The sequence below is a fragment of the Oncorhynchus gorbuscha genome, linkage group LG17 (genome assembly GCF_021184085.1).
Source record: "Oncorhynchus gorbuscha isolate QuinsamMale2020 ecotype Even-year linkage group LG17, OgorEven_v1.0, whole genome shotgun sequence".
Classification (NCBI taxonomy): Eukaryota; Metazoa; Chordata; class Actinopteri; order Salmoniformes; family Salmonidae; genus Oncorhynchus; species Oncorhynchus gorbuscha.
In genome coordinates, this window is record NC_060189.1 from 11,321,033 (window position 1) to 11,346,408 (window position 25,376).

Here is a 25,376-nt window from a genome sequence, read left to right on the forward strand (position 1 = left end):
CCTGAAATCCAACAGCCGTTTCTCCAAATCTACTTGTTTGCGGTCCTTTAAATCATTTTAATTAATGCAACACAACTCCCTCCTCTTAAATCTAGCCCTGTGTGTGGCATGCATCTTTACAAAATGTGGCACTGCTCTCTAATACCTACATGAGGCATTATGGATGTTTTGGAGATTTATTAAGGTACTGAGGATTCTCCTTGAATGTCAGGCTTGCCTGCAACAAGGCAGCTGTGTTGTAAGTCGCTCTGGATAAGAGCGTCTGCTAAATGACTTAAATGTAATGTAAATGTGTTGGCGCTAATAAACTGCGCGTACACTTGTGCTACAACCTAGGCAAGACCAGAAGTAAAATCTCCAACAAGAATATCAAAGTTCTGTGTGGGTGCCCTCGGTACTGAATATAATCCGAATACTACAATCTAGAATACGTGAGGCAGAAGGCATCTTGCACCTCTACAGTTCTTGGATAATTGTTTCCTTGAATGAAAGAGTGCGACTTATTACAAAAATGCATAATCAGATTTAGGGAAAACAAGTAGTATTTGAGCTAAATAAACATGGTCTATGGTGAAAATGCTACCAATTACATGTCACAAACATGATTTGTTACAAGTAAGTTAACAGATTTTACACAAGTGATTTTTCAGGTATACTAATAATCGTACCTAAATGGATATCACTAAAAGCATACTGCTGTGTTCTGTAAAAGGGACTCGAAAATAAACCATTTAACCACAGACAAGCACATTCAGAATCACTGTTGTCTTACTGTGAGTGCTGGCAAAACCTGTCCCCTCAGTTATGGATGGCATGAGGAAATGACAATAGGATCATGTGCTTATGAGTGAATGTTTCTGAGTGACAGAGTCCACAGGTATTTTGTATCCATGTCATCCTGAGAGAAGTTCCCAAGCATTCCTAGCTGCAGTTTTACAATTCCTCATAAGTCATTTAAATGTTTTATTTAACCTTTATTTAACTAAGCAAGTCAGTCAAGAACAAATTCTTATTTACAATGACGGCCTACACCGGCCAAACCCTCCCCTCTTAACCCAGACAACGCTGGGCCAATTGTGCGCCGCCCTATGGGACTCCCAATCACGGCCGGTTGTGAGACAGCCTGGATTCGAACCAGGGTGTCTGTAGTGACGCCTCTAGCACTGAGATGCAGTGCGCCATTCGGGAGCCCAATAAATAAATGCCAGAGAGAGGAATTCTCCTTACCAACCTTCCTTTGAGTGTGTTATCTGTCATTCCGTAGGTTGTTTGCTATGAAAATACACAACACATTTATAAACACCATATGAATAATTTGATAGGGAACTAACGCAGCTACCAAGCCCCTACTGGGGCAAACAAAGCACAGGCTGACCTAGATATCGAGATAATCATGTTAAGAGATACCTCACCTTGGAGGTAATACCGGCGCAGTTGGGGGTTCCGGATGTGGCGGACGTGGTCTAAGGGACGCCCCACGGCACGGTGGGACTGACCGCTGTCCCTGGCCTCCTTGGTTGGGCCGGTCTGAGGCCCTGTCTCCCAGGGGCCGGCGATGAAGCCGGGGGGCTGAGCAACACCAGGAGGGAGCTTGGACCCCAGTCTGGAGGGGAGACAGACATGTCGCAAGGATCTGTACACAATTCCTGGAAGCTGAATATGTACCAGTTCTTCCACGGCCTGCATACTCACCAGACATGTCACCCATTGAGCATGTTTAGAATGCTATGGATCGATGGCCATACCTTCTTTTTTAAAGGCATCTCTGAAATCCATAGATTAGCGCCTAATGAATGTATTTCAATTGACTGATTTCCTTGTATGAACTGTAACTCAATAAAATCTTTGAAATTCTTGCATGCTGCGTTTATATTTTGGTTCAGTGTATATTGGTAGGATTGTGGGAGTTCAGAATAGGCTGTTGCTGTTCCTGGCAAGCACCTCCACTCCTCTCTCCCACGTAATGCCCTTGACTGTTTGTGCTTGTTTTTTTTTCAAAGGAGAGGTACATTCACAAGGGTGACTATATGAAAAATGGTGATGGAGTGCTCTAACACGTAATACAGTGCATTCAGAAAGTATTCAGACCCCTTGACTTTTTCCACATTGTTACGTTACATTGTTATGTTACAGCCTTATTCTAAAATATATTCAATTGTTTTTTCCCCCTCATCAATCTACACACAAAACCCCATAATGACAAAGCAAAAACTGTTTCTTATAAATTTTTGGAAATGGAAAAAAAAATTATAATAATGAAAATACCACATTTACATAACTATTCAAACCCTTTACTCAGAACTTTGTTGAAGCACATTTGGTAGCGATTACAGCCTCGAGTCTTCTTGGGTATGACACTACAAGCTTGGCACACCTGTATTTGGGAGTTTCTCTCATTTTTCTCTGGAGATTCTCTCAAGCTGTCAGGTTGGATGGGGAGTGTCGCTGCACAGCTATTTTCAGGTCTCTTCAGAGATGTTTGATTGGGTTCAAGTCTGGGCTCTGGTTGGGCCACACAAGGACATTCAGAGACTTGTCCCAAAGCCACTCCTGCATAGTCTTGGCTGTGTGCTTAGGGTCACTGTCCTGTTGGAAGGTGAACCTTCGTCACGGTCTGAGGTCCTGAGAGCTCTGGAGCAGGTTTTCATCAAGGATCTCTCTGTACTTTGCTCCATTCATCTTTCCCTCGATCCTGACTAGTCTCACAGTCCCTGCCACTGAAAAACATCCCCACAGCATGATGCTGCTACCAACATTCTTCACCGTAGGGATGGTGCCAGGTTTCCTTCAGACGTGATGCTTGGCATTCAGGCCATAGAGTTCAATCTTGGTTTCATCAGACCAGAGAATCTTGTTTCTCATGGTCTGAGAGTCTTTTAGGTGCCTTTTAGAAAACTCCAAGCAGGCTGTCATGTGCCTTTTACTGAGGAGTGGCTTCCTTCTGGCCACTCTACCATAAAGGCCTGTTTGTTGGAGTGCTGCAGAAATGGTTGTCCTTCTGGAAGGTTCTCCTATCACCACAGAAGAGCTCTGGAGCTCTGTCAGAGTGACCATCAGGTTCTTGGTCACCTCCCCAATTGCTCAGTTTGGCCGGGCGGCCAGCTCTAGGAAGAGTCTTGGTGGTTCCAAACTTCTTGGTGGTTCCAAACTTCTTCCATTTAAGAATGATGGAGGCCACTTTGTTCTTGGGGCCCTTCAACGCTGCAAACATTTTTTGGTACCCTTCCCCAGATCTGTGCCTTGATACACTCCTGTCTTGGAACGCTACAGACAATTCCTACGACCTCATATGGCTTGGTTTGTTGCTCTGACATGCAATGACAACTGTGGGACCTTATATAGACAGGTGTGAGCCTTTCCAAATCATGTCCAATGAATAGAATTTACCACAGGTTGACTATAATCAAGTTTTAGAAACATCTCAAGGATGGTCCTTCTGTAGCTCAGTTGGTAGAGCATGGCGCTTGTAACGCCAGGGTAGTGGGTTCGATTCCCGGGACCACCCATACGTAGAATGTATGCACACATGACTGTAAGTCGCTTTGGATAAAAGCGTCTGCTAAATGGCACATATTATTCTATATTATTATTATGATCAATGGAAACATGATGCACCTGAGCTCAAATTTCGAGTCTCATAGCAAAGGCTCTGATACATTTGCAAAACTTTCTATGAACCTGTTTTTGCTTTGTCATTATGGGGTATTGTGTATAGATTGATGAGAGAAAACATTTGTTTAATCCATTTTAGAATAAGGCTGTAACGTAACAAAATGTGGAATAAGGGAAGGGGTCTAAATACTTTCCGAATGCACTGTACATCTCCCGTTTTCTGCTGCAGTGCTCCTTTCACCTCAACATCTCAGGAGAGAAACAGAACATGTCAGGAGAGAAGCACTGTATAGGCTGACACATTCTGGGAATAACTAAACAATGCATCTCTCACAACAAGTCTAAGCAGTGCTTTTCTTCATTTTTAGCCAAAAAAACATTTAATCGCTGACCTGGTCTTGACGTTGCCAAAGTAGCTGGGCCTGTTTTTGTCCCTCTGTTGTAGTTTATGTTCCATGGCTCCGAGGCCTTCTCAGGGACCTATCGGCGACTACTGTGATGTTGACAACAGCAATATTCTGGTAGGTTGAGGGGCTCTGCTGGCATCCCTCCGTTCAGTCTCCATGCTTATTAAGCTCCTGTAATCGTACCTACAGGAGAGTAAAAGTTGAGAGTGAGACTGAGTGCATAAGCTCCAAGTAATGAAGTCATGTCTTCCAATTCAATTCAACTCGAGAATCAACGATGACTCAGAGCATTTTAGCAGGGGTATAAGCTTGTGCTGGAAAAATGGACAAATAAGCAATGTAGATCCTCTTAGAAAAATAACATTTCGTATTGAGACAATGCTCTCAAAGACTATATGTAAGAACCATGCAAGGGAAGAGAAGCCTGGAAGTGGATGCATGTATATTGAATGTACATGCATTCTTGGGGTCATGAGGTGGAGGAGGGTAGTAAGTTGGTGGTCTGTTCAAATCAAATCAAATTTATTTGTCACATACACATGGTTAGTAGATGTTAATGCGAGTGTAGCGAAATGCTTGTGCTTCTAGTTCCGACAATGCAGTAATAACTAACGAGTAATCTAACCTAACAATTCCAAAACTACTACCTCTGGGGCGGCAGGGTAGCCTAGTGGTTAGAGCGTTGGACTAGTAACCGCAAGGTTGCAAGTTCAAACCCCCGAGCTGACAAGGTACAAATCTGTCGTTCTGCCCCTGAACAGGCAGTTAACCCACTGTTCCTAGGCCGTCATTGAAAATAAGAATTTGTTCTTAACTGACTTGCCTGGTTAAATAAAGGTAAAATAAAAAATAATACACACAAGTGTAAAGGGATAAAGAATATGTACATAAAGATATGAATGAGTGACTTTACATTTAAGTCATTTAGCAGACAGAACGGCATAGGCAAGATGCAGTAGATGTTATCGAGTACAGTATATACATATGAGATGAGTATGTAAACAAAGTGGCATAGTTAAAGTGGCTAGTGATACATGTATTACATAAAGATGCAGTAGATGATAGAGTACAGTATATACATATATGAGATGGATAATGTAGGGTATGTAAACATTATATTAAGTAGCATTGTTTAAAGTGGCTAGTGATATATTTTACATCAATTTCCATCAATTCCCATTATTAAAGTGGCTGGAGTTGAGTCAGTGTGTTGGCAGCAGCCACTCAATGTTAGTGGTGGCTGTTTAACAGTCTGATGGCCTTGAGATAGCTGTTTTTCAGTCTCTCGGTCCCAGCTTTGATGCACCTGTATTGACCTCGCCTTCTGGATGATAGCGGGGTGAACAGGCAGTGGCTCGGGTGGTTGTTGTCCTTGATAATCTTTATGGCCTTCCTGTGACATTGGATGGTGTAGGTGTCCTGGATGGCAGGTAGTTTGCCCTCAGTGATGTGTTGTGCAGACCTCACTACCCTCTGGAGAGCCTTACGGTTGTGGGCGGAGCAGTTGCCGTACCAGGCGGTGATACAGCCCGACAGGATGCTCTCGATTGTCGATCTGTAGAAGTTTGTGAGTGTTTTTGGTGACAAGCCAAATTTCTTCAGCCTCCTGGGGATGAAGAGGCGCTGCTGCGCCTTCTTCACGATGCTGTCTGTGTGGGTGGACCAATTCAGTTTGTCTGTGATGTGTACGCCGAGGAACTTAAAACTTACTACCTTCTCCACTACTGTCCCATCGATGTGGATAGGGGGCTGCTCCCTCTGCTGTTTCCTGAAGTCCACAATCATCTCCTTAGTTTTGTTGACGTTGAGTGTGAGGTTATTTTCCTGACACCACACTCCGAGGGCCCTCACCTCCTCCCTGTAGGCAGTCTCGTCGTTGTTGGTAATCAAGCCTACCACTGTAGTGTCGTCCGCAAACTTGATGATTGAGTTGGAGGGGTGCGTGGCCATGCAGTCGAGGGTGAAAAGAGAGTACAGGAGAGGGCTCAGAGCGCACCCTTGTGGGGCCCCAGTGTTGAGGATCAGCGGGGTGGAGATGTTGTTACCTACCCTCACCACCTGGGGGCGGCCCGTCAGGAAGTCCAGTACCCAGTTGCACAGGGCGGGGTCGAGACCCAGGGTCTTGAGCTTAATGATGAGTTTGGAGGGTACTATGGTGTTAAATGCTGAACTGTAGTCGATGAACAGCATTCTCACATAGGTATTCCTCTTGTCCAGATTGGTTAGGTCAGTGTGCAGTGTGGTTGAGATTGCATCGTCTGTGGACCTATTTGGGCGGTAAGCAAATTGGAGTGGGTCTAGGGTGTCAGGTAGGGTGGAGGTGATATCCCTCTAGTGGTGTGGGGGCTGTGCTTTGGCAAAGTGGGTGGGGTTATATCCTGCCTGGTTGGCCCTGTCTGGGGGTATCGTCGGATGAGGCCACAGTGTCCCCCCGTCTCAGGCTGCAGTATCTATGCCGCAATAATCTATGTGCCAGGGGGGCTAGGGTCAGTCTGTTATATCTGGTGTAATTATACTGTCTTATCTGGTGTCCTGTGTGAATTTAAGTACGCTCCCTCTAGTTCTCTAACTCTCCCTCCTCTCAGGACTACCTGGCCTGATGACTCCTGGCTGTCCCCAGTCCACCTGGTTGTGCTGCTGCTCCAGTTTCAACTGTTATGCCTGAGGCTATGAAAACCTGACCTGTTCACCAGACGTGCTACCTTGTCCCGGAACTATTGTTTTCAACTCTCTCTTTACCGCACCTGCTGTCTCGACCTCTGAATGCTTGGCTATGAAAAGCCAACTGACATTTACTCCTGATGTGCTGACCTGTTGCTTCCTCTACAACCACTGTGATGATTATTTCACCCTGCTGGTCATCTTGAAGAACGATCTGGCCTTAATTGCCATGTACTGTTATAATCTCCACCTGGTCCAGCCAAAAGAGGACTGGCCACCCCTCAGAGCCAGCTTTCTCTCTAGGTTTCCTTTCGAGGGACATTTTCCTAGCCACCGTGTTTCTACATCTGCAATGCTTGCTGTTTGGGGTTGTAGGCTGGGTTTCTGTATAACACTTTGTGACATCTGTTGATGTAAAAAGGGCTTTATAAATACATTTGATTGATATTGAATGCTATTTTTGTTGCCTTATTTCTTGACAAGCAGACATAACATATTGTATTTGCAACACAGTTGATTAGGGCTAGCGCTCAAATTCCTTTGGGCCCGAGTTCTGATGCAATGGATGGAACTATATTTTAAATGTTCTTTCTTTCACCAGAAGATCTGTTCCAACACTAACCTTAAGTACGTAAGGGATACGGATTCTTACTGTAGAAGGAAGCATCCCTACAAATCATTGTCTTGGAAAATATTGCAATAGATTACTGTAGTCTTTTTAAACATGGATGTTCCTCACTTCCATATCGAAAATTCGAGGCATGCGACAATAACACGAAGCAGTGGGGTACAATGAATTCGGAAATGTTAATATTGAAAGGATTTAGGGACTGACCTGTCAAAAAGATTGCCCGGAATGTTGATCGAAAGTGAGTGATTTCGGAAGGCTTCATATTACCTACGGTGTTATGTTCTGTGATATCACTGCAGACAACAGCAAAAAGTTGAGCATATACGCTCCGCCCATTTCATCCATCCTCCAGTGCCGGAGATTGAGGAGTCCTTGACCATATACGTAGAATCATTGCATGGCTAGAACAACTATTTTCTGTAATCATCAATCCAACCCCAATGTTTTCACGCACCCCCATACAAACAGTTTAAATTACAATGGTAACTTTTTTAAAATCATTTGGTTTGTGGCACTCATTGATTGCAGAGAAATAAATAGCCTATGCATAAAACAGTCGGAACAAATAGCATGGCCTTCCTCAATTTAGAATAGAAAACTAGAGTGGCTTCCAGTTTAGGGAAATATTACCCTTATTTATAAGGGGGTCCGCAGCCATTCTGCAAAAAGCCTCGCATTAGCTTTTCCTGCCACACGAGGCACTGTCGTCACATCGTTTCGCTTGTTGATGCTCAAATTTTATTGGCTGGAGAAAAGGCATGTGTAATGATCCGACCAATCACATTATAGCTTAGAGTGCTTTTTCCGGGCCTAGTAAAACGATAACATTGCTGAAGTCTGAAAGACGAAAACGAGAACGTGTTAGTCGAAAAGAAAATAATTATTGAAATCTCTCAGACGTTACATTAACAAATGTGAGTTGCATGCTTATAGTTTTCTTTATATTGTAATAAGATAATCGAAATATATGTTATAATTTCGATTTACGCTTGAGGGTCAATCAAAGGACCGGCTGAAGCTTGTTAGCTAGCAAGCTAACATATAAACTGCGGTTAGCAACTGCGGTCAGCTAGCTAATCAATTTATTGTGAACCGGTTAGCTAGTCAATTTATTATTAATCATTTGCTTTGCGTGATATGTTAGGATTATACTTTCGGTGTTCGGAACTGTTGCTCATTGAAAATCCACTCATGCCATTTGATCAACCTCATTTACAGCAACATTAAAGGTCCAATGCAATACACCTGCATTTATCTCGATGTCAAATCATTTCTGGGTAATAATTAAGTACCTTACTGTGATTGTTTTAAATTAAAATGGTGAGAAAGAAACAAATAGCATCTTAGCAAAGAGCAATTACTCAAGCAAGCATTTTGCTATGCCTGTCTGAGTGGGGAGGGGAAAACTTGCTGTTATTGCAAAGAGGTTTGGAACTCTGTCAATTTGCTGGTATATCAATAAGAAACAAATTCCATCCCACCACAACAGGCTGACTGGTGGTCTTGTCAAAAAATTTTACACTAAAATGGCACGATCATCATTTTCACAATTTCACAGTATTATTCCAACCTCAGTGGGGAAAAAATATATCACGTTTTTGACTGCTCTAAGCCTTTTAATATAATCATAAACACACTTTTGAGGCAACTTCGTCTACTAATTTCATAGCTACCGAGTTGGCTCGAAATGGCTGGATGGCTAACATTAGCCATTCGTACATAAAGTCTTCTAACTTTATGTAGCTAGTTAAAGCCATGTATAACTTTCAGCTGAATGTGTGGCCTGCTGTCAATAATCTACATAGTCCATTTTCAATTGTCAACATGTGTCTTTGTTTCCCTCACAGATGTTGGAAGACCTCAGTATCAGCGTCTGAAGACTGTTTATGGCATGTCCTTTGTTTACTAAACACACATTAGCCAACTGAGCCCAGCGCTGATTAGGTGTCCTCTGCACATTATATGAGCAAGATCATTCACCATGGAAACCGAAGCAGTAAGTTAGCTTGCTAGCCCTTTTTATAGATTAAAAGCATGCATTCTGAAATGTACTAACAAGAGGTTGTGGTAGCCTGGGTGCCAGTCTGTTTCTACCCTCCATCCCACTCATTGGCTTGACAATGACAGCAAAGCTGGCAAGACCACAGATCTGGGACCAGGCTAAGTTTGTGGTGTGTTGGAAAAACTAACAGCATGTTTCTTACCACTATTCAGGAGGTTATTCCTATTTGGCAGAACAAGCCTCATGGGTCGACTCGCAGTGTGGTGAGGAGAATAGGCTCTATTGTACCCATGAAACCACCGCCCAGGGCATGTTTCCAGGTAAATATGGTCATTATCAAATTCAACACATGCAATAGCATAAGTACACGGTACAGACAATGACTTTCTGTCAGAAGGCCGACCTTGTGGCCAAATTGCATTAAAAGTGCTAACAGGGAACCTACACCTGTTTACCAGGAACTCCCAGGTCTCCCTCCTCTGCGGCCAATGGATGGCCCCACGGTGCCCACACTGGCAGACATTGCCTGGATCGCAGCAGATGAGGAGTCTGAGACCTATGCCAGAGTGCGGTAAATATGTGCTTTTCTCACCCACAGTGCAGAAGAATGTGGCTGCTGAACTTGAGTATGTTCCTTCTGAGGCCGCAGATATGTCAGCTATCGTGGGGTCTAAATAATTGGCCTATTGTTTCTGCTAGCATTACTTATGACAAAGGACACTCTGGTAGATGTGATAGAGGCTTTCACCTCCTGTTCTTTTAATGCAAGCGTTTTCTTGTGGTCCATTTCTTTTCTCAGGAGCGATTCACGCCCTCTTAGACATGAGTGGCGACCCACGCCTCTCCTGGTTATGCACAGGAACTCCTCTGTGCCCAACTTCCGCCGCGACGTCAAGAAGGTGGAGACGCTGAGGAAGCCTGCGGTGACGGCCATGAACCGTACCACCTCCCTGCAGGATGAGCTGAGCAGACTCCGCTCCCAGATCGCCAAGATCGTAGCCACAGAATCTGGTAGGGAATTTGTCAAGCAGTTTCCCCACAGCTGTCATTAAGTTAAATTCACCAGTGAAAGGGGCTCTTTCTCTGGCAAAGCTAGCTAGCTATATTAGGCCTATCAGGGCTCTACAGTGCGACCATTTTACTTGCATATGTGCCTAAATATTCTGCGACCTGGAGCACACATGCTCCATGTAAAAATAGGTAGAGCCCTTCTTAAGTGCCTATCAGTGGATGCTGGTGGGAAGAGCTATAGGAAGACTGGCTCATTGTATTAGCTGGAATAGAATTAATGGAATGCAGTCAAACATGTGGCTTCCATATGTTTGATACCATTTCATTTTTCCATTCCAGCCATTACAATGAGCCCTTCCTCCTATCGCTCCTCCCGCTAGCTTCCTCTGGTGCCTATATACAGTATCTGACGCTTTGTCATTTATGCAGCAAGGGGATTGTCTTAGAGTAGCTTGGCTTTATGTGTTGCGTTTAAAGTGTCATAATCTTCAGTATGGCTACCGCATGCAGTGATGTGTAATAATAAGAGCCTCCTGTTTTAATCAACCTCGGATATTACTATGTGTATATTTTAGAAGATGTATGTGTCTTATTGGTCCTTGGGATTGTATGTCTTATGTCGTGGATGCATTAGCATATACCGTAGTCATTGTTGCAGAAATTATGAGGACAGTGTCACATGCTATAGCCATGCGCTGTTAGATGACACTGGAGTTCTTATCAGGCAGATAACCTGATTTTTCTAGACGAGTGTAGGGCTCGCCCTCTGAAAGTGATGGGCTTTGGGATTAAAACTGAAAGCACACTAACCTGCCTGCCCATGCATCAGAAGCTCATCAGAGGACTCTGTATTTTAAATAGCCTGACCATGTGACCCCAGTGCAGGAGATTAGTTGATTGCCAATCTGCATCCCTTTAAGGCTCTGTCTGTCCCAATTCTGAGGTTTATTTATGGGAAAATAATCAAATCTGAAAAGTGTGATAACTAGCCTGTCTCTGCTCTGTTTGTCACCCTAAAGGCTCCAACCCCTTGACCCCCGACCTCCTGTCCCCCGACGACACCAGCATGAGCTTTTCAATGGCGCCCTTCGAGACGGCGCCTTACCAGCCCGCCGCCTCAGCCTCCTTCGTCATCAGTGACGTGACGGAAGAGGAAGAGGAGGAGGAAGATGAGGAGGATGTGGTGTCTGTGGTTTCAGAGCTTATGCCGGACCCCATGCCACCCGCAAACATGTCTGCCTCTATGACGGCCTCGGCGACCTTTGACCTGGACCATCCCAGCATGGACTTCCGGGAGGCGGAGGAGGACACAGTGTCGCTGTCCAAGTCCACCAGCTTTGCTGACGTCATGGACATCCTGAAGGACATGAACCGCATGAAGATGAGCAAGGACAGGTAGGTTAAAGAGCGAGTCAGGATACGGAAGAAAATGGCTTCCTCTCATCTCTCTTAATACACACACAGTGTAAATACCATGTCAGCAGAAGGTGTATGATAATGCATTGGCAGGAAACACAAGGACAGCTGGTCGTTGTCCTGTTTTCCACAGATAGAAAAAAGCAAGAGGAATCAATTTGGTCAAGGATGGGCAACTTTGATGGGTGGGGTCACAAAAAATCTGAACTCTTTATGAGGTGCCACAGTGGCTAATATCTCAATATTATTTTGGGACGATATTATACCGATATTTGACTTATATAAACTTTTTTTGCTATTGTAAGTAACGTTAGATTGTGCTAGTCGGCTGTATCTGCGCCAAAACTCAGGTATTTTTCATCCTATAGCTTAGCTTGTAACTCCTTTTCTCATGCTCTCTTGTCTCTCTGCAGCAGACATATAGTGAGCCATATGTTTGGAAAATCAAATCACAAAATCACAATGCATATAGCTTCGTGAGAATTGCATAACCTTGTACATTTACATTTAAGTCATTTAGCAGACGCTCTTATCCAGAGTGACTTACAAATTGGTGCATTCACCTTATGACATCCAGTAGAACAGTCACTTTACAATAGTGCATCTAAATCTTAAAGGGGGGGGGGGGTGAGAAGGATTACTTATCCTATCCTAGGTATTCCTTAAAGAGGTGGGGTTTCAGGTGTCTCCGGAAGGTGGTGATTGACTCCGCTGTCCTGGCGTCGTGAGGGAGTTTGTTCCACCATTGGGGGGGCCAGAGCAGCGAACAGTTTTGACTGGGCTGAGCGGGAACTGTACTTCCTCAGTGGTAGGGAGGCGAGCAGGCCAGAGGTGGATGAACGCAGTGCCCTTGTTTGGGTGTAGGGCCTGATCAGAGCCTGGAGGTACTGGGGTGCCGTTCCCCTCACAGCTCCGTAGGCAAGCACCATGGTCTTGTAGCGGATGCGAGCTTCAACTGGAAGCCAGTGGAGAGAGCGGAGGAGCGGGGTGACGTGAGAGAACTTGGGAAGGTTGAACACCAGACGGGCTGCGGCGTTCTGGATGAGTTGTAGGGGTTTAATGGCACAGGCAGGGAGCCCAGCCAACAGCGAGTTGCAGTAATCCAGATGGGAGATGACAAGTGCCTGGATTAGGACCTGCGCCGCTTCCTGTGTGAGGCAGGGTCGTACTCTGCGGATGTTGTAGAGCATGAACCTACAGGAACGGGCCACCGCCTTGATGTTAGTTGAGAACGACAGGGTGTTGTCCAGGATCACGCCAAGGTTCTTAGCGCTCTGGGAGGAGGACACAATGGAGTTGTCAACCGTGATGGCGAGATCATGGAACGGGCAGTCCTTCCCCGGGAGGAAGAGCAGCTCCGTCTTGCCGAGGTTCAGCTTGAGGTGGTGATCCGTCATCCACACTGATATGTCTGCCAGACATGCAGAGATGCGATTCGCCACCTGGTCATCAGAAGGGGGAAAGGAGAAGATTAATTCTGTGTCGTCTGCATAGCAATGATAGGAGAGACCATGTGAGGTTATGACAGAGCCAAGTGACTTGGTGTATAGCGAGAATAGGAGAGGGCCTAGAACAGAGCCCTGGGGGACACCAGTGGTGAGAGCGCGTGGTGAGGAGACAGATTCTCGCCACGCCACCTGGTAGGAGCGACCTGTCAGGTAGGACGCAATCCAAGCGTGGGCCGCGCCGGAGATGCCCAACTCGGAGAGGATGGAGAGGAGGATCTGATGGTTCACAGTATCGAAGGCAGCCGATAGGTCTAGAAGGATGAGAGCAGAGGAGAGAGAGTTAGCTTTAGCAGTGCGGAGTGCCTCCGTGATACAGACTAGTCTTGAAACCTGACTGATTTGGATCAAGAAGGTCATTCAGAGAGATAGCGGGAGAGCTGGCCAAGGACGGCACGTTCAAGAGTTTTGGAGAGAAAAGAAAGAAGGGATACTGGTCTGTAGTTGTTGACATCGGAGGGATCGAGTGTAGGTTTTTTCAGAAGGGGTGCAACTCTCGCTCTCTTGAAGACGGAAGGGACGTAGCCAGCGGTCAGGGATGAGTTGATGAGCGAGGTGAGGTAAGGGAGAAGGTCTCCGGGAATGGTCTGGAGAAGAGAGGAGGGGATAGGGTCAAGCGGGCAGGTTGTTGGGCGGCCGGCCGTCACAAGACGCGAGATTTCATCTGGAGAGAAAGGGGAGAAAGAGGTCAGAGCACAGGGTAGGGCAGTGTGAGCAGAACCAGCGGTGCCGTTTGACTTAGCAAACGAGGATCGGATGTTGTCGACCTTCTTTTCAAAATGGTTGACGAAGTCATCTGCAGAGAGGGAAGAGGGGGGGGGGATTCAGGAGGGAGGAGAAGGTGGCAAAGAGCTTCCTAGGGTTAGAGGCAGATGCTTGGAATTTAGAGTGGTAGAAAATGGCTTTAGCAGCAGAGACAGAGGAAGAAAATGTAGAGAGGAGGGAGTGAAAGGATGCCAGGTCCGCAGGGAGGCGAGTTTTCCTCCATTTCCGCTCGGCTGCCCGGAGGGAGCCCTGTTCTGTGAGCTCGCAATGAGTCTTCGAGCCACGGGGCGGGAGGGGAGGACCGAGCCGGCCTAGAGGATAGGGGACTTAGAGAGTCAAAGGATACAGAAAGGGAGGAGAGTAGGGTTGAGGAGGCAGAATCAGGAGATAGGTTGGAGAAGGTTTGAGCAGAGGGAAGAGATGATAGGATGGAAGAGGAGAGAGTAGCAGGGGAGAGAGAGCGAAGGATGGGACGGCGCGATACCATCCGAGTAGGGGCAGTGTGGGAGGTGTTGGATGAGAGCGAGAGGGAGAAGGATACAAGGTAGTGGTCGGAGACTTGGAGGGGAGTTGCAATGAGGTTAGTGGAAGAACAGCATCTAGTAAAGATGAGGTCGAGCGTATTGCCTGCCTTGTGAGTAGGGGGGGAAGGTGAGAGGGTGAGGTCAAAAGAGGAGAGGAGTGGAAAGAAGGAGGCAGAGAGGAATGAGTCAAAGGTAGACGTGGGGAGGTTAAAGTCGCCCAGCACTGTGAGAGGTGAGCCGTCCTCAGGAAAGGAGCTTATCAAGGCATCAAGCTCATTGATGAACTCTCCGAGGGAACCTGGAGGGCGATAAATGATAAGGATGTTAAGCTTGAAAGGGCTGGTAACTGTGACAGCATGGAATTCAAAGGAGGCGATAGACAGATGGGTAAGGGGAGAAAGAGAGAATGACCACTTGGGAGAGATGAGGATCCCGGTGCCACCACCCCGCTGACCAGAAGCTCTTGGGGTGTGCGAGAACACGTGGGCGGACGAAGAGAGAGCAGTAGGAGTAGCAGTGTTGTCTGTGGTGATCCATGTTTCCGTCAGTGCCAAGAAGTCGAGGGACTGGAGGGAGGCATAGGCTGAGATGAACTCTGCCTTGTTGGCCGCAGATCGGCAGTTCCAGAGGCTACCGGAGACCTGGAACTCCACGTGGGTCGTGCACGCTGGGACCACCAGATTAGGGTGGCCGCGGCCACGCGGTGTGGAGCGTTTGTATGGTCTGTGCAGAGAGGAGAGAACAGGGATAGACAGACACATAGTTGACAGGCTACAGAAGAGGCTACGCTAATGCAAAGGAGATTGGAATGACAAGTGGACTACACGTCTCGAATGTTCAGGAAGTTAAGCTTACGTAGCAAGAATCTTATTGACTAAAATGATTAAAATGATACAGTACTGCTGAAGTAGGCTAGCTGGCAGTGGCTGCGTTGTTGACTTTGTAGGCTTGCTGGCAGTGGCTGCGTTGTTGACACTACACTAATCAAGTCGTTCCGTTGAGTGTAATAGTTTCTGCAGTGCTGCTATTCGGGGGCTAGCTGGCTAGCTAGCAGTGTTGTTTACGTTACGTTGCGTTAAAAGAACGACAATAGCTGGCTAACTAACCTAGAAAATCGCTCTAGACTACACAATTATCTTTGATACCAAGACTGCTATGTAGACTGCTATGTAGCTAGCTATGTAGCTAGCTACAATCAAACAAATCAAACCGTTGTACTGTAATGAAATGAAATGAAAATGTGATACTACCTGTGAATGCGACCGGGTTGTTGAGTCTATTCGGTAGACGTTGGCTAGCTGTTGGCTAGCTGTTGGCTAGCTGTTGGCTAGCTGTTGGCTAGCTGTCGGCTAGCTGTTGGCTAGCTAGCAGAGTCTCCTACGTTAAGGACGACAAATAGCTGGCTAGCTAACCTCGGTAAATTAAGATAATCACTCTAAGACTACACAATTATCTTGGATACGAAGACAGCAAAGACAGCTATGTAGCTAGCTAACACTACACTAATCAAGTCGTTCAGTTGAGTGTAATAGTTTCTACAGTGCAGCTAATCGGTGGACGTTTGCTAGCTGGCTAGCTGCTGGGCAGAGCAGTGAAGGCTACGTTAGGACGACGAAATACGATAATTATGCAATTATCTTTGATACAAAGACGGCTATGTAGCTAGCTAAGAAGAAATTGCTAAGATTAGACAAATCAAACCGTTGTACTATAATGAAATGTAATGAAAAAGTTATACTACCTGCGGAGCGAAGTGCCGATGCGACCGCTTGCTCCAACCCGGAAGTGTTGTATCAGCATTTAAGTGTAAACAGTAACCAAAAAAGTGTTCAACAAATCAAAATATATTTTTAGATTTTAGATTCTTCAAAGTAGCCACCCTTTGCCTTGATGACAGCTTTGCAGACTCTTGGCATTCCCTCAACCAGCTTCATGAGGTAGTCACCTGGAATGCATTTCAATTAACATGTGTGCCTTAAAAGTAAATTTGTGGAATGTCTTTCCTTAATGAGTTTGAGCCAATCAGTTGTGTTGTGATAAGATAGGGGTGGTATACAGAAGATAGCAATATTTGGTAAAAGACCAAGCCCATATCATGGCAAGAACAGTTCAAATGAGGAATGAGAAATGACAGTTCATCATTACTTTAAGGCATGAAGGTCAGTCAACCTGTAATATTTCAAGAACATTGAAAGTTTCTTCAAGTGCAGTCGCAAAAACTATCAATCGCTATGAGGAAACTGGCTCTCATGATGACCGCCACAGCAAAGTAAAGGACACAAAAAATGGACACAAATATGAAAGGACACATATGAAGAAGAGACTAGCTTGGGCCAAGAAACACGAGCAATGGATATTACACTGGTGGAAACCTGTCCTTTGGTCTGAGGAGTCCAAATTTGAGATTTTTGGTTCTAACCGCCGTGTCTTTGTGAGACACATAGTAGGTGAATTTATGATCTCTGCATGTGTGGTTCCCACCGTGAAGCATGGAGGGCGAGGGGTGATGGTGTAGTGGTGCTTTGCTGGTGACACTGTCAGTGACCACAGCATTCTGCAGCGATACGCCATCCCATCTGGTTTGCACTTAGTGGGACTATCATTGATTCCATATGTGTTTTTTCAAAATTTTGACGTCTTCACTATTATTCAACAATGTAGAAAATAGTACAAATAAAAACCCTGGGATGAGTAGGTGTGTCCAAACTTTTTACAGGTACTAATATATTTAATCCTGTTCTTAAAATCTGTGGGCCTACAAACAGGGAGGCCTTGGCTGCCAGTTGCCATTTCTGAATTAGGTCATGGATTTCAGTTGTCTTTGTACCAGACCATGCTCTTAATGTGTGTGTCCATGCAGGTGCAACAGAGGCTGCACCTCCCTGATGGGCGAGTCGGACTCCGCCTCGCTGATCTCCGAGGCCTTGAGGAAGAAGTTTACCCTGAAGGATGAAGATATCAGGGGGATGAAGAAACACACCTAGAGCCCCCGTAGTCCTCCACCTCCCCACGTAAGTCAGGCCACACAGAAAGTAGTCCCTCTCCACAGACATTCAAGCTTTACTTTGAAAATGTTCAATTGCCAGTGGACTTTCCAATGTGTGTTGCATGAGAGCATTTTACTCTTGGTTCACAGAGGATTGTCTCTCATTGCGTCTCTCTCTTCTGCTGCCAGGCCTGTGCCTGACGACCCAGTCCCGTGGAGACCCGGCTGCACCTCATCAACCGTGGCAACGGTTAAACCAGACGGAAAAACAAACCACCACCTCCCAGCAGGCCCAGTCAGTCTGAACCCAAACAAATCTAAACCGTACCCTAGCTATTAAAAATATTGCCTAGTCAGACCATGGTAGCAGCTGGCTGATAGGCACTATTAGACGGGTGCTGTTTGACGGAGCACAGAGAATTTTTGACCAACCTTAACTTGTCGATTCTTCCTCAATTCCAGACTTGGAAGACAACTAATGTCTTCTAAAAGTCCATGTCTAGTTTCAGGGTGTTTGAATTTAGAAATATCTATTTAGTCTGCCACCCATTAATAATGATTAAAAAGAAAAGTCAAAAGGTTTGACAGCCGTACCATATAAAATGCAAGTCAGTTGGGAACAGGTTTTTGATGTCCCAATACCTTTGCATCGAGTCTATGAACTGACATATAAAACAATTATTGACATCAATCTTCATTTTAATTTAAGCTATTATAAAATACTTACTACAAAAGAATGCTCAATATATATGGGACATTCCTCACTGCCACGAGGAAATAGAATCAATAGGACAGTCAGCCTTGTGCACCCTCTGCCACAAGGAAATAGAATCAATAGGACAGTCAGCCTTGTGCACCCTCTGCCACGAGGAAATAGAATCAATAGGACAGTCAGCCTTGTGCACCCTCTGCCATGAAGAAATAGAATCAATAGAACAGTCAGCCTTGTGCAGACTCTGCCACAAGGAAATAGAATCAATAGGACAGACAACCTTGTGCACCCTCTGCCACAAGGAAATAGAATCAATAGGACAGTCAGCCTTGTGCACCCTCTGCCACAAGGAAATAGAATCAATAGGACAGTCAGCCTTGTGCAGACTCTGCCACGAGGAAATAGAATCAATAGAACAGTCAGCCTTGTGCAGACTCTGCCACGAAGAAATAGAATCAATAGGAAAGTCAGCCTTGTGCACCCTCTGCCACAAGGAAATAGAATCAATAGGACAGTCAGCCTTGAGCATACTCTGCCACGAGGAAATAGAATCAATAGGACAGTCAGTCTTGAGCATACTCTGCCACGAGGAAACAGAATACTGTCCATCGGTGGCTCGCTTTTGGAGTCATGTCCTGGAATGGTTATGTCATATCAGGGTTCAGATGGACATGCCGACTATTGTCATGGCATCGGAACAACCACGAAAGGTCAATGGGGAAACATCATTGTAGTCTTGGGTAAAGTATTTATTTTCAGGGCAATATCGGTAGAAATTTTACAAATAGAGAAGTTCAGGAGCCTCGTAAGACATCACTGTAAAATGGAGGTATGTATTGCAGAAGGAAATTGTTAAATGGCGTTATACTGTGAAAGATGGGTTAATCTGTGGACACCTTTAGGGTTGGCGTAATACTGGGAAAGATGGGTTAATCTGTGGACACAGGAGGGCTGGCGTTATACTGGGAAAGATGGGTTAATCTGTGGACATGGGAAGGTTGGCGTAATACTGGGAAAGATGGGTTAATCTGTGGACACCGGAGGGTTGGCGTAATACTGGGAAAGATGGGTTAATCTGTGGACATGGGAAGGTTGGCGTTATACTGGGAAAGATGGGTTAATCTGTGGACATGGGAAGGTTGGCGTAATACTGGGAAAGATGGGTTAATCTGTGGACACCGGAGCGTTGGCGTTAAGATCGGGAAGAAAATGTGAATTGGCTGCTGTGGGTGAAAATCCAGCACTTGAAGAAAGAGTAAATTAGAAATATAAATGTATAGTTATTTAATGACAGGTACTGTAGATGTGAGTGAAATAGCTGTAAATAGCAGAAGTATTGTAGTCTTGTTTATTCCAATCAGAGTAGGGAAATGATGCAAATAAGGAGATTGGAAATGATGCAAATAAGGAGATTGGAAATGATGCAAATAAGGAGATTGGAAATGATGCAAATAAGGAGATTGGAAATGATGCAAATAAGGAGATTGGAAATGATGGAAATAAGGAGATTGGAAATGATGCAAATAAGGAGATTGGAAATGATGCAAATAAGGAGATTGGAAATGATGCAAATAAGGAGATTGGAAATGATGCAAATAAGGAGATTGGAAATGATGCAGACAATTTCATGGATAGAACCTATAATCTATCTGCAATATTAAAGCTGATCTATTCGCCCCCCCCCCACACCAACAAAAAAATCAATGGAATGAATGTTTTGCTCCATGAGGTAATCCAACACTGTGTACAGCGCCATCGTGCTCATCTTCTCTCATTGATTAAGTCAGGTGGGTGTCCACCCTGTAGTGCCACATGTCATGATTAAACTCATTTGACTTTGAAATAGTCAAGAAGGTGGCGTACAGATTGTTGGATTACTTCATAGATCAAAAAATGTATAACAGCATATTCTAAATTCAAAACGAACTCCCTGCAACTAGATATGGATGTTTTAGAATACATTTGGTCTTCCAAGTCAGGAATGGAGGAAGTCTCGCCAAGTGAACGTTGGTTAAATTCTGTGCTATGCCAAACAGTACCTAACCTGTAACGTCTGATGGAGCATCACATTAGCCATTACAATATGCTAGCTAAACCACACCCCTCCTGTTATTCAATCAACAATCTGTTTACACTCACTGTCTGCTCCCACACACCTCCCAAAAAGGTAGATTCCTTATCCCATTGCTTCAGGAGCAACGTCATGGCAACGTCATTTTGTGGGCACCATATAACATGCCCTACAGATTCACCTGCTTTTGATGGCTCTCGCTAATCACCAGACTGACTCCAGTGCTGCCTAGTCATCTTTTTATGTACAGGCTGGGGTTTCTCTAGGATATCGTACCTGTTCTAGTACCACGAGAGAAACCATTTCCCCCTTCTTTTTTTTTGACAAGCTTAGACTTTCAACAGAAGAGTTGTGGATGGATGCATTTGTTGGAGTGGGATAGTTGTAATTTTTTCTCATTTTGTTTCTGTATAGTCGTGATAATACATACTTGAAGTTGTATGTACAAATAAGACTGAGGTGAGTAACAGATTACTACAAAACACTTAATACTCTGTTCATTTACAGCTAAAAATCTAATGTTTTTCAGTGTTATGGCTGCATTATAAATACAATAATGACCTTGCGGTCATAGTCAATGTGTACAACATAGGTTTATTTATTTGCAGTCTTCTTCAGGACCTACTCATTAACCCATTGCATCAATACGAGAACATGTTATTGCTGTCCTTGGGGTAATGACTCTCAGAATTTAGCTTGATTGATGGCCCTTTGGTAAACGTGATACAGATAAATAAATCCCAATTAAAATCAGTGGACGGCCATGGCTAAATATGAATGATATGTGTTTGATGTGTCGTCTTCGGACTTGTGTGATACAAGGAAAGCTTGGAAGACTTATAAATCTACGGTAAAATGTGAATGAAAGTTTTCTCTTGTGTGATGTTGCGCTATAGCTGCCTGTTAAGACACCAGAGAACAACTGTACAGTTTTTTTTATGTAGATACAAAATGTCAGATTTCCCTATGGTGTAGAATGCGTGGCTCTTGGGAATGTGACAATGTGCATGTTTACTGTCACGATACACTAAAAGATATGAGTATGAGTGACTCTTGTGTCTTTTTGAAAATGATCTCCTGTTGACGCCTTATAACAAAACCTATTGCCTCTTCCAATATGGCAGTTGTTCTTTTTATTTATTGGTTGGTGTGCCGTAACTTTCCACTGTTTTTGTCTTTTTTCCTCAGTTTGCCCCTAAACTTTTACGCAACCACCCATAGGCACATTGTATCTGTCCCACTATGGCGTCTGTGAGAGCACCGGCAGCGCCATAGAGGCCATCTCCATTTTGAAGTAGTCAATTTTGTCATTCTCCTTCTATGAGTTGGCAAACAAACTGAAAGGGTGCACACTGCCACCTAGAGTGTGTTTTGAACAGGTATAAAGACTAGGTTCGGCTATTTACTGCCACCTAGAGTGTGTTTTGAACAGGTATAAAGACTAGGTTCGGCTATTTACTGCCACCTGCAGTTATGGAATGTTTTCTCACAAGTATAATTCATTGGCTGATCCCTGCTGGTGACCTGGATTTAATTATGTGATCCTTCCTTAAGCCATAGGAATCCCCACCCAGATTACTACTTTAAAATGCTGGGAGCCCTCAATGGCAATGTCCATGAAAAAAAAAGGTTTTCTACATCTAGAGACCTCTATCATTCTCTTTGTCAACAACCACACTTTTGACATTTGCATACATCAAGTGACTGGCTTGACTGCTTTGGGAGTCAATCATGTGTCATTTCTTCTCCTTTATCATGAAACCCCTCCCCCTTCACAGAAGAAATGCTTCTCCACTCATTTTGAGTTCTTATCATATCAGGATAAGATAATTATATTACTCTTTGTTGAGATGTGTGAATACCACCTTGCGTCTAGGCAGTGGAACTGTAGTTTAGTTTGCAGTGAAAGCGAGGTCCCACAAAGTTATCTATGGGGTGAGATAAGGACGCCCAGCTGTGTGCTAAGGTCTGTATCTCGTCTGTTTTGTTTCTTTCTTCAGTGTCTGGCTCCTCTTAGGTCTTTTAACAAATATTCCCATTTTAAGTGTGCAAAATCGAGAGAATCAAAGCTTTGAGCTGAGAATTTCACAAAGTATGCTTCAGATGTATTTTATTTTTCCAGGTTTGGCATTGCTCATGTGGTCAAGAGTCTGTCTTTACAGGCGTTTTGTGAACCCCATAGGTAACGGAACCAGAGCAGTTACTACTATTCTTGGTGCACCGGTGTTCCTATTGATAGAAAGGGATCTTTACTGAGCATTTCAATCACCAGCTTTGTTTTTATTCTGCTTTGCGCCATTTTTGTTTTGGATAACTATTGACCATGCCACATAATGGTCTCTGATAATATGCCCGCCATACTTGTCAGTTTTATTCTGCCAAATGGAAGAAAGAGCTCTTTGTCTGTCTTGTTTTGAAACGTAAATAAAGATGGGCTGATGTTTTAAACTCCAGACTTATTCTTTATCATCCACTTTGATAGTTGACCATTGTTCAAAAACTATTTTTTCCAACTTTAACAATGTATAACACATCCTAGATCTAAATGAATGAAATATTCTTATTAAATACTTTTTTCATAGTTGAATGTGCTGACAACATCACACGCAACTTATCAATGGAAATCAAATTTATCAACCCATGGAGGTCTGGATTTGGAGTCACACTCAAAATTAAAGTGGAAAACCACACTACAGGCTGATCCAACTTTGATGTAATGTCCTTAAAACAAGTCAATTAGACTAGTGTGTGTGGCCTCTGTGCCTGTATGACCTCCCTACAATGCCTGGGCATGCTCCTGATGAGGTGGCGGATGGTCTCCTGAGGGATCTCCTCCCAGACCTGGACTAAAGCATCCGCCAACTCCTGGACAGTCTGTGGTGCAACGTGGCGTTGGAGGATGGACTGAGACATGATGTCCCAGATGTGCTCAATTGGATTCAGGTCTGGGGAACGGATGGGCCAGTCCATAGCATCAATGCCTTCCTCTTGCAGGAACTGCTGACACACTCCAGCCACATGAGGTCTAGCATTGTCTTGCATTAGGAGGAACCCAGGGCCAAACACACCAGCATATGGTTTCACAAGGGGTCTGAGGATCTCATCTCGGTACCTAATGGCAGTCAGGCTACCTCTGGTGAGCACATGGAGGGCTGTGTGGCCCCCCAAAGAAATGCCAACCCACACCATGACTGACCCATCGCCAAACTGGTCATGCTGGAGGATGTTGCAGGCAGCAGAACGTTCTCCACGGCGTCTCCAGACTCTGTCACGTCTGTGAAGAGCACAGGCCGCCAGTGGTGAATTTGCCAATCTTGGTGTTCTCTGGCAAATGCCAAACGTCCTGCACGGTGTTGGGCTGTAAGCACAACCCCCACCTGTGGACGTCGGGCCCTCATACCACCCTCATGGAGTCTGTTTCTGACCGTTTGAGCAGACACATGCACATTTGTGGCCTTCTGGAGGTCATTTTGCAGGGCTCTGGCAGTGCTCCTCCTTGCACATAGGCGGAGGCAGCATACTGCAGTCATCTTCAGTTCCTGCTTGTTTTGGGGACTTATTTCCTTCAGTCTCCTCTTCAGCATGTAAAATGCATGTTCAATTGGATTCAGATCCGGTGATTGACTCGGCCAGTCAAGGTTTTTCCACTTTTTGGCCATCAAAAACCCCTTCGTTGTTCTAGCAGTATGTTTAGGGTCATTGTCTTGTTGCGTGATGAAGTGCTGTCCAATGAGTTTGGAGGCATTTTGTTTTATCTGAGCAGATCAAATATTTCAGAATTCATTGTTTTACTTCTGTCTGCAGTCACATCATCGATGAAGACAAGTGAGCCTGTTCCACTGGCAGCCATACAGGCCCAAGCCATAACACCCCCTCCACCATGTTTCACAGATGAGGTGGTATGCTTTGGATCATGGGAATGTCTTTTTTCTCCACTTTCTTCTTTCCATCACTCTGGTACATGTTAATCTTTGTCTCATCTGTCCACAAGACTTTTTTTCCTGAACTGTTGGGGCTCTTTTAGGTGCTTTTTAGCAAACTGTAATCTGTCCTTTCTGTTTTTCAGGCTTATCAGTGGTTTGCATCTTGTAGTGTTTCCTCTGTAGTCCTGCTGGTGTAGTCTTCTACGTATGGTAGACTTTGACACATCTACACCTGCATCCAGGAGAGTGTTTTTGATCTGTTGGGCTGTTGTCAGGGGGGTTTTGTTCACCATAGAGAGTATTCTCCAGTCATCCACTACAGTGGTCTTCCTCAGTCTACCGGGTCTTTTGATATAATTGAGTTCGTCGGTTGTTTTTTTTCTTGTTAATGATGAACCAAACTGTTGACTTGGGCGTGCCCAGGATTTTTGCAATGTTCTTGATTGATTGATTTTCATTTCTGAGCCTTATGACGGCCAGCTTCATTTGCATTGACACTGCTGTCTTCCTCATGTTGTCACACCCCAACAACAACATCCAGGCAATAGCAAAGTCTAGAATCAAAACTATTCATCATCAGCTCTCCTGCATTCACTAACGACACAAAAAAATACACCTGCCGAACGACACACATCTGTGAAGCCAATTCAACAAATACTTGTAGTACCTTAAAATGGGTGGACCATGTACAAAAGGTGCTGTCATTTCTAAACGGTTCATCCGATATGTATGAAAATACCCTCAAATTAAAGCTGACAGTCTGCACCTCGCCCTCATTGTCATTGTGTCCTTTCAAACTCAAAGTGCTAGAGTACAGAACCAAAATAAATAAAAAATGGTCACTGTCCAATGAATTATGGTGCTCACTGTAGTAGCACTGAATCACCACTGGGTGGGAGTGTAGGTTCACGATTGCCTGAACTGTTATGCTGAATCAAGAATTTAGCAGTAAATGTATTTTATACTAAACAAAAATATAAATGCAACATGGAACAATTTCAACAATTTTACTGAGTTACAATTCATATAAGGAAATTGGTAAATTTCAAATGAATAAATTAGGCCCTAATGTAAGGATTTCACATGACTGGGCAGGGGTGCAGCCATGGGTGGGAGGGCATAGGCCAGGCCCAGCCAATCTGAATGTTTT

General features: G+C 44.6%; 2 protein-coding genes across 3 annotated transcripts in view; one reads left to right on the forward strand and one right to left on the reverse strand.

Moving 5' to 3' along the window:
• The window catches only part of si:ch211-15d5.11 (oxidation resistance protein 1), a 38,399-nt gene extending 30,729 nt beyond the window's left edge, over nt 1-7,670 (reverse strand). The window contains exons 1-3 of the mRNA XM_046307923.1: nt 7,516-7,670; nt 4,005-4,202; nt 1,413-1,603 (exon numbers count right to left, since the gene is read on the reverse strand). Of these exons, the coding sequence (XP_046163879.1) occupies nt 1,413-1,603; nt 4,005-4,069 (256 nt within the window). The 5' untranslated portion in view covers nt 4,070-4,202; nt 7,516-7,670. The remainder of the gene's footprint in view (nt 1-1,412; nt 1,604-4,004; nt 4,203-7,515) is intronic.
• A 420-nt stretch (nt 7,671-8,090) lies between these two features.
• Nucleotides 8,091-22,751, forward strand: mtfr1l (mitochondrial fission regulator 1-like). 2 transcript variants are annotated; one of them, XM_046308216.1, is made up of 8 exons: nt 8,091-8,225; nt 9,159-9,307; nt 9,526-9,633; nt 9,772-9,884; nt 10,113-10,324; nt 11,344-11,719; nt 17,395-17,545; nt 17,710-22,751. In XM_046308216.1, the coding sequence occupies exons 2-7, from the start codon at nt 9,293-9,295 to the stop codon at nt 17,516-17,518; spliced, it is 948 nt and encodes a 315-aa protein (XP_046164172.1). In that variant the 5' UTR covers nt 8,091-8,225; nt 9,159-9,292; the 3' UTR covers nt 17,519-17,545; nt 17,710-22,751. The 2 variants fall into 2 exon arrangements, with proteins under 2 accessions (XP_046164172.1, XP_046164173.1); XM_046308217.1 differs by having other exon boundaries at nt 9,547-9,633.
• The last annotated feature ends 2,625 nt before the right edge of the window (nt 22,752-25,376 follow it).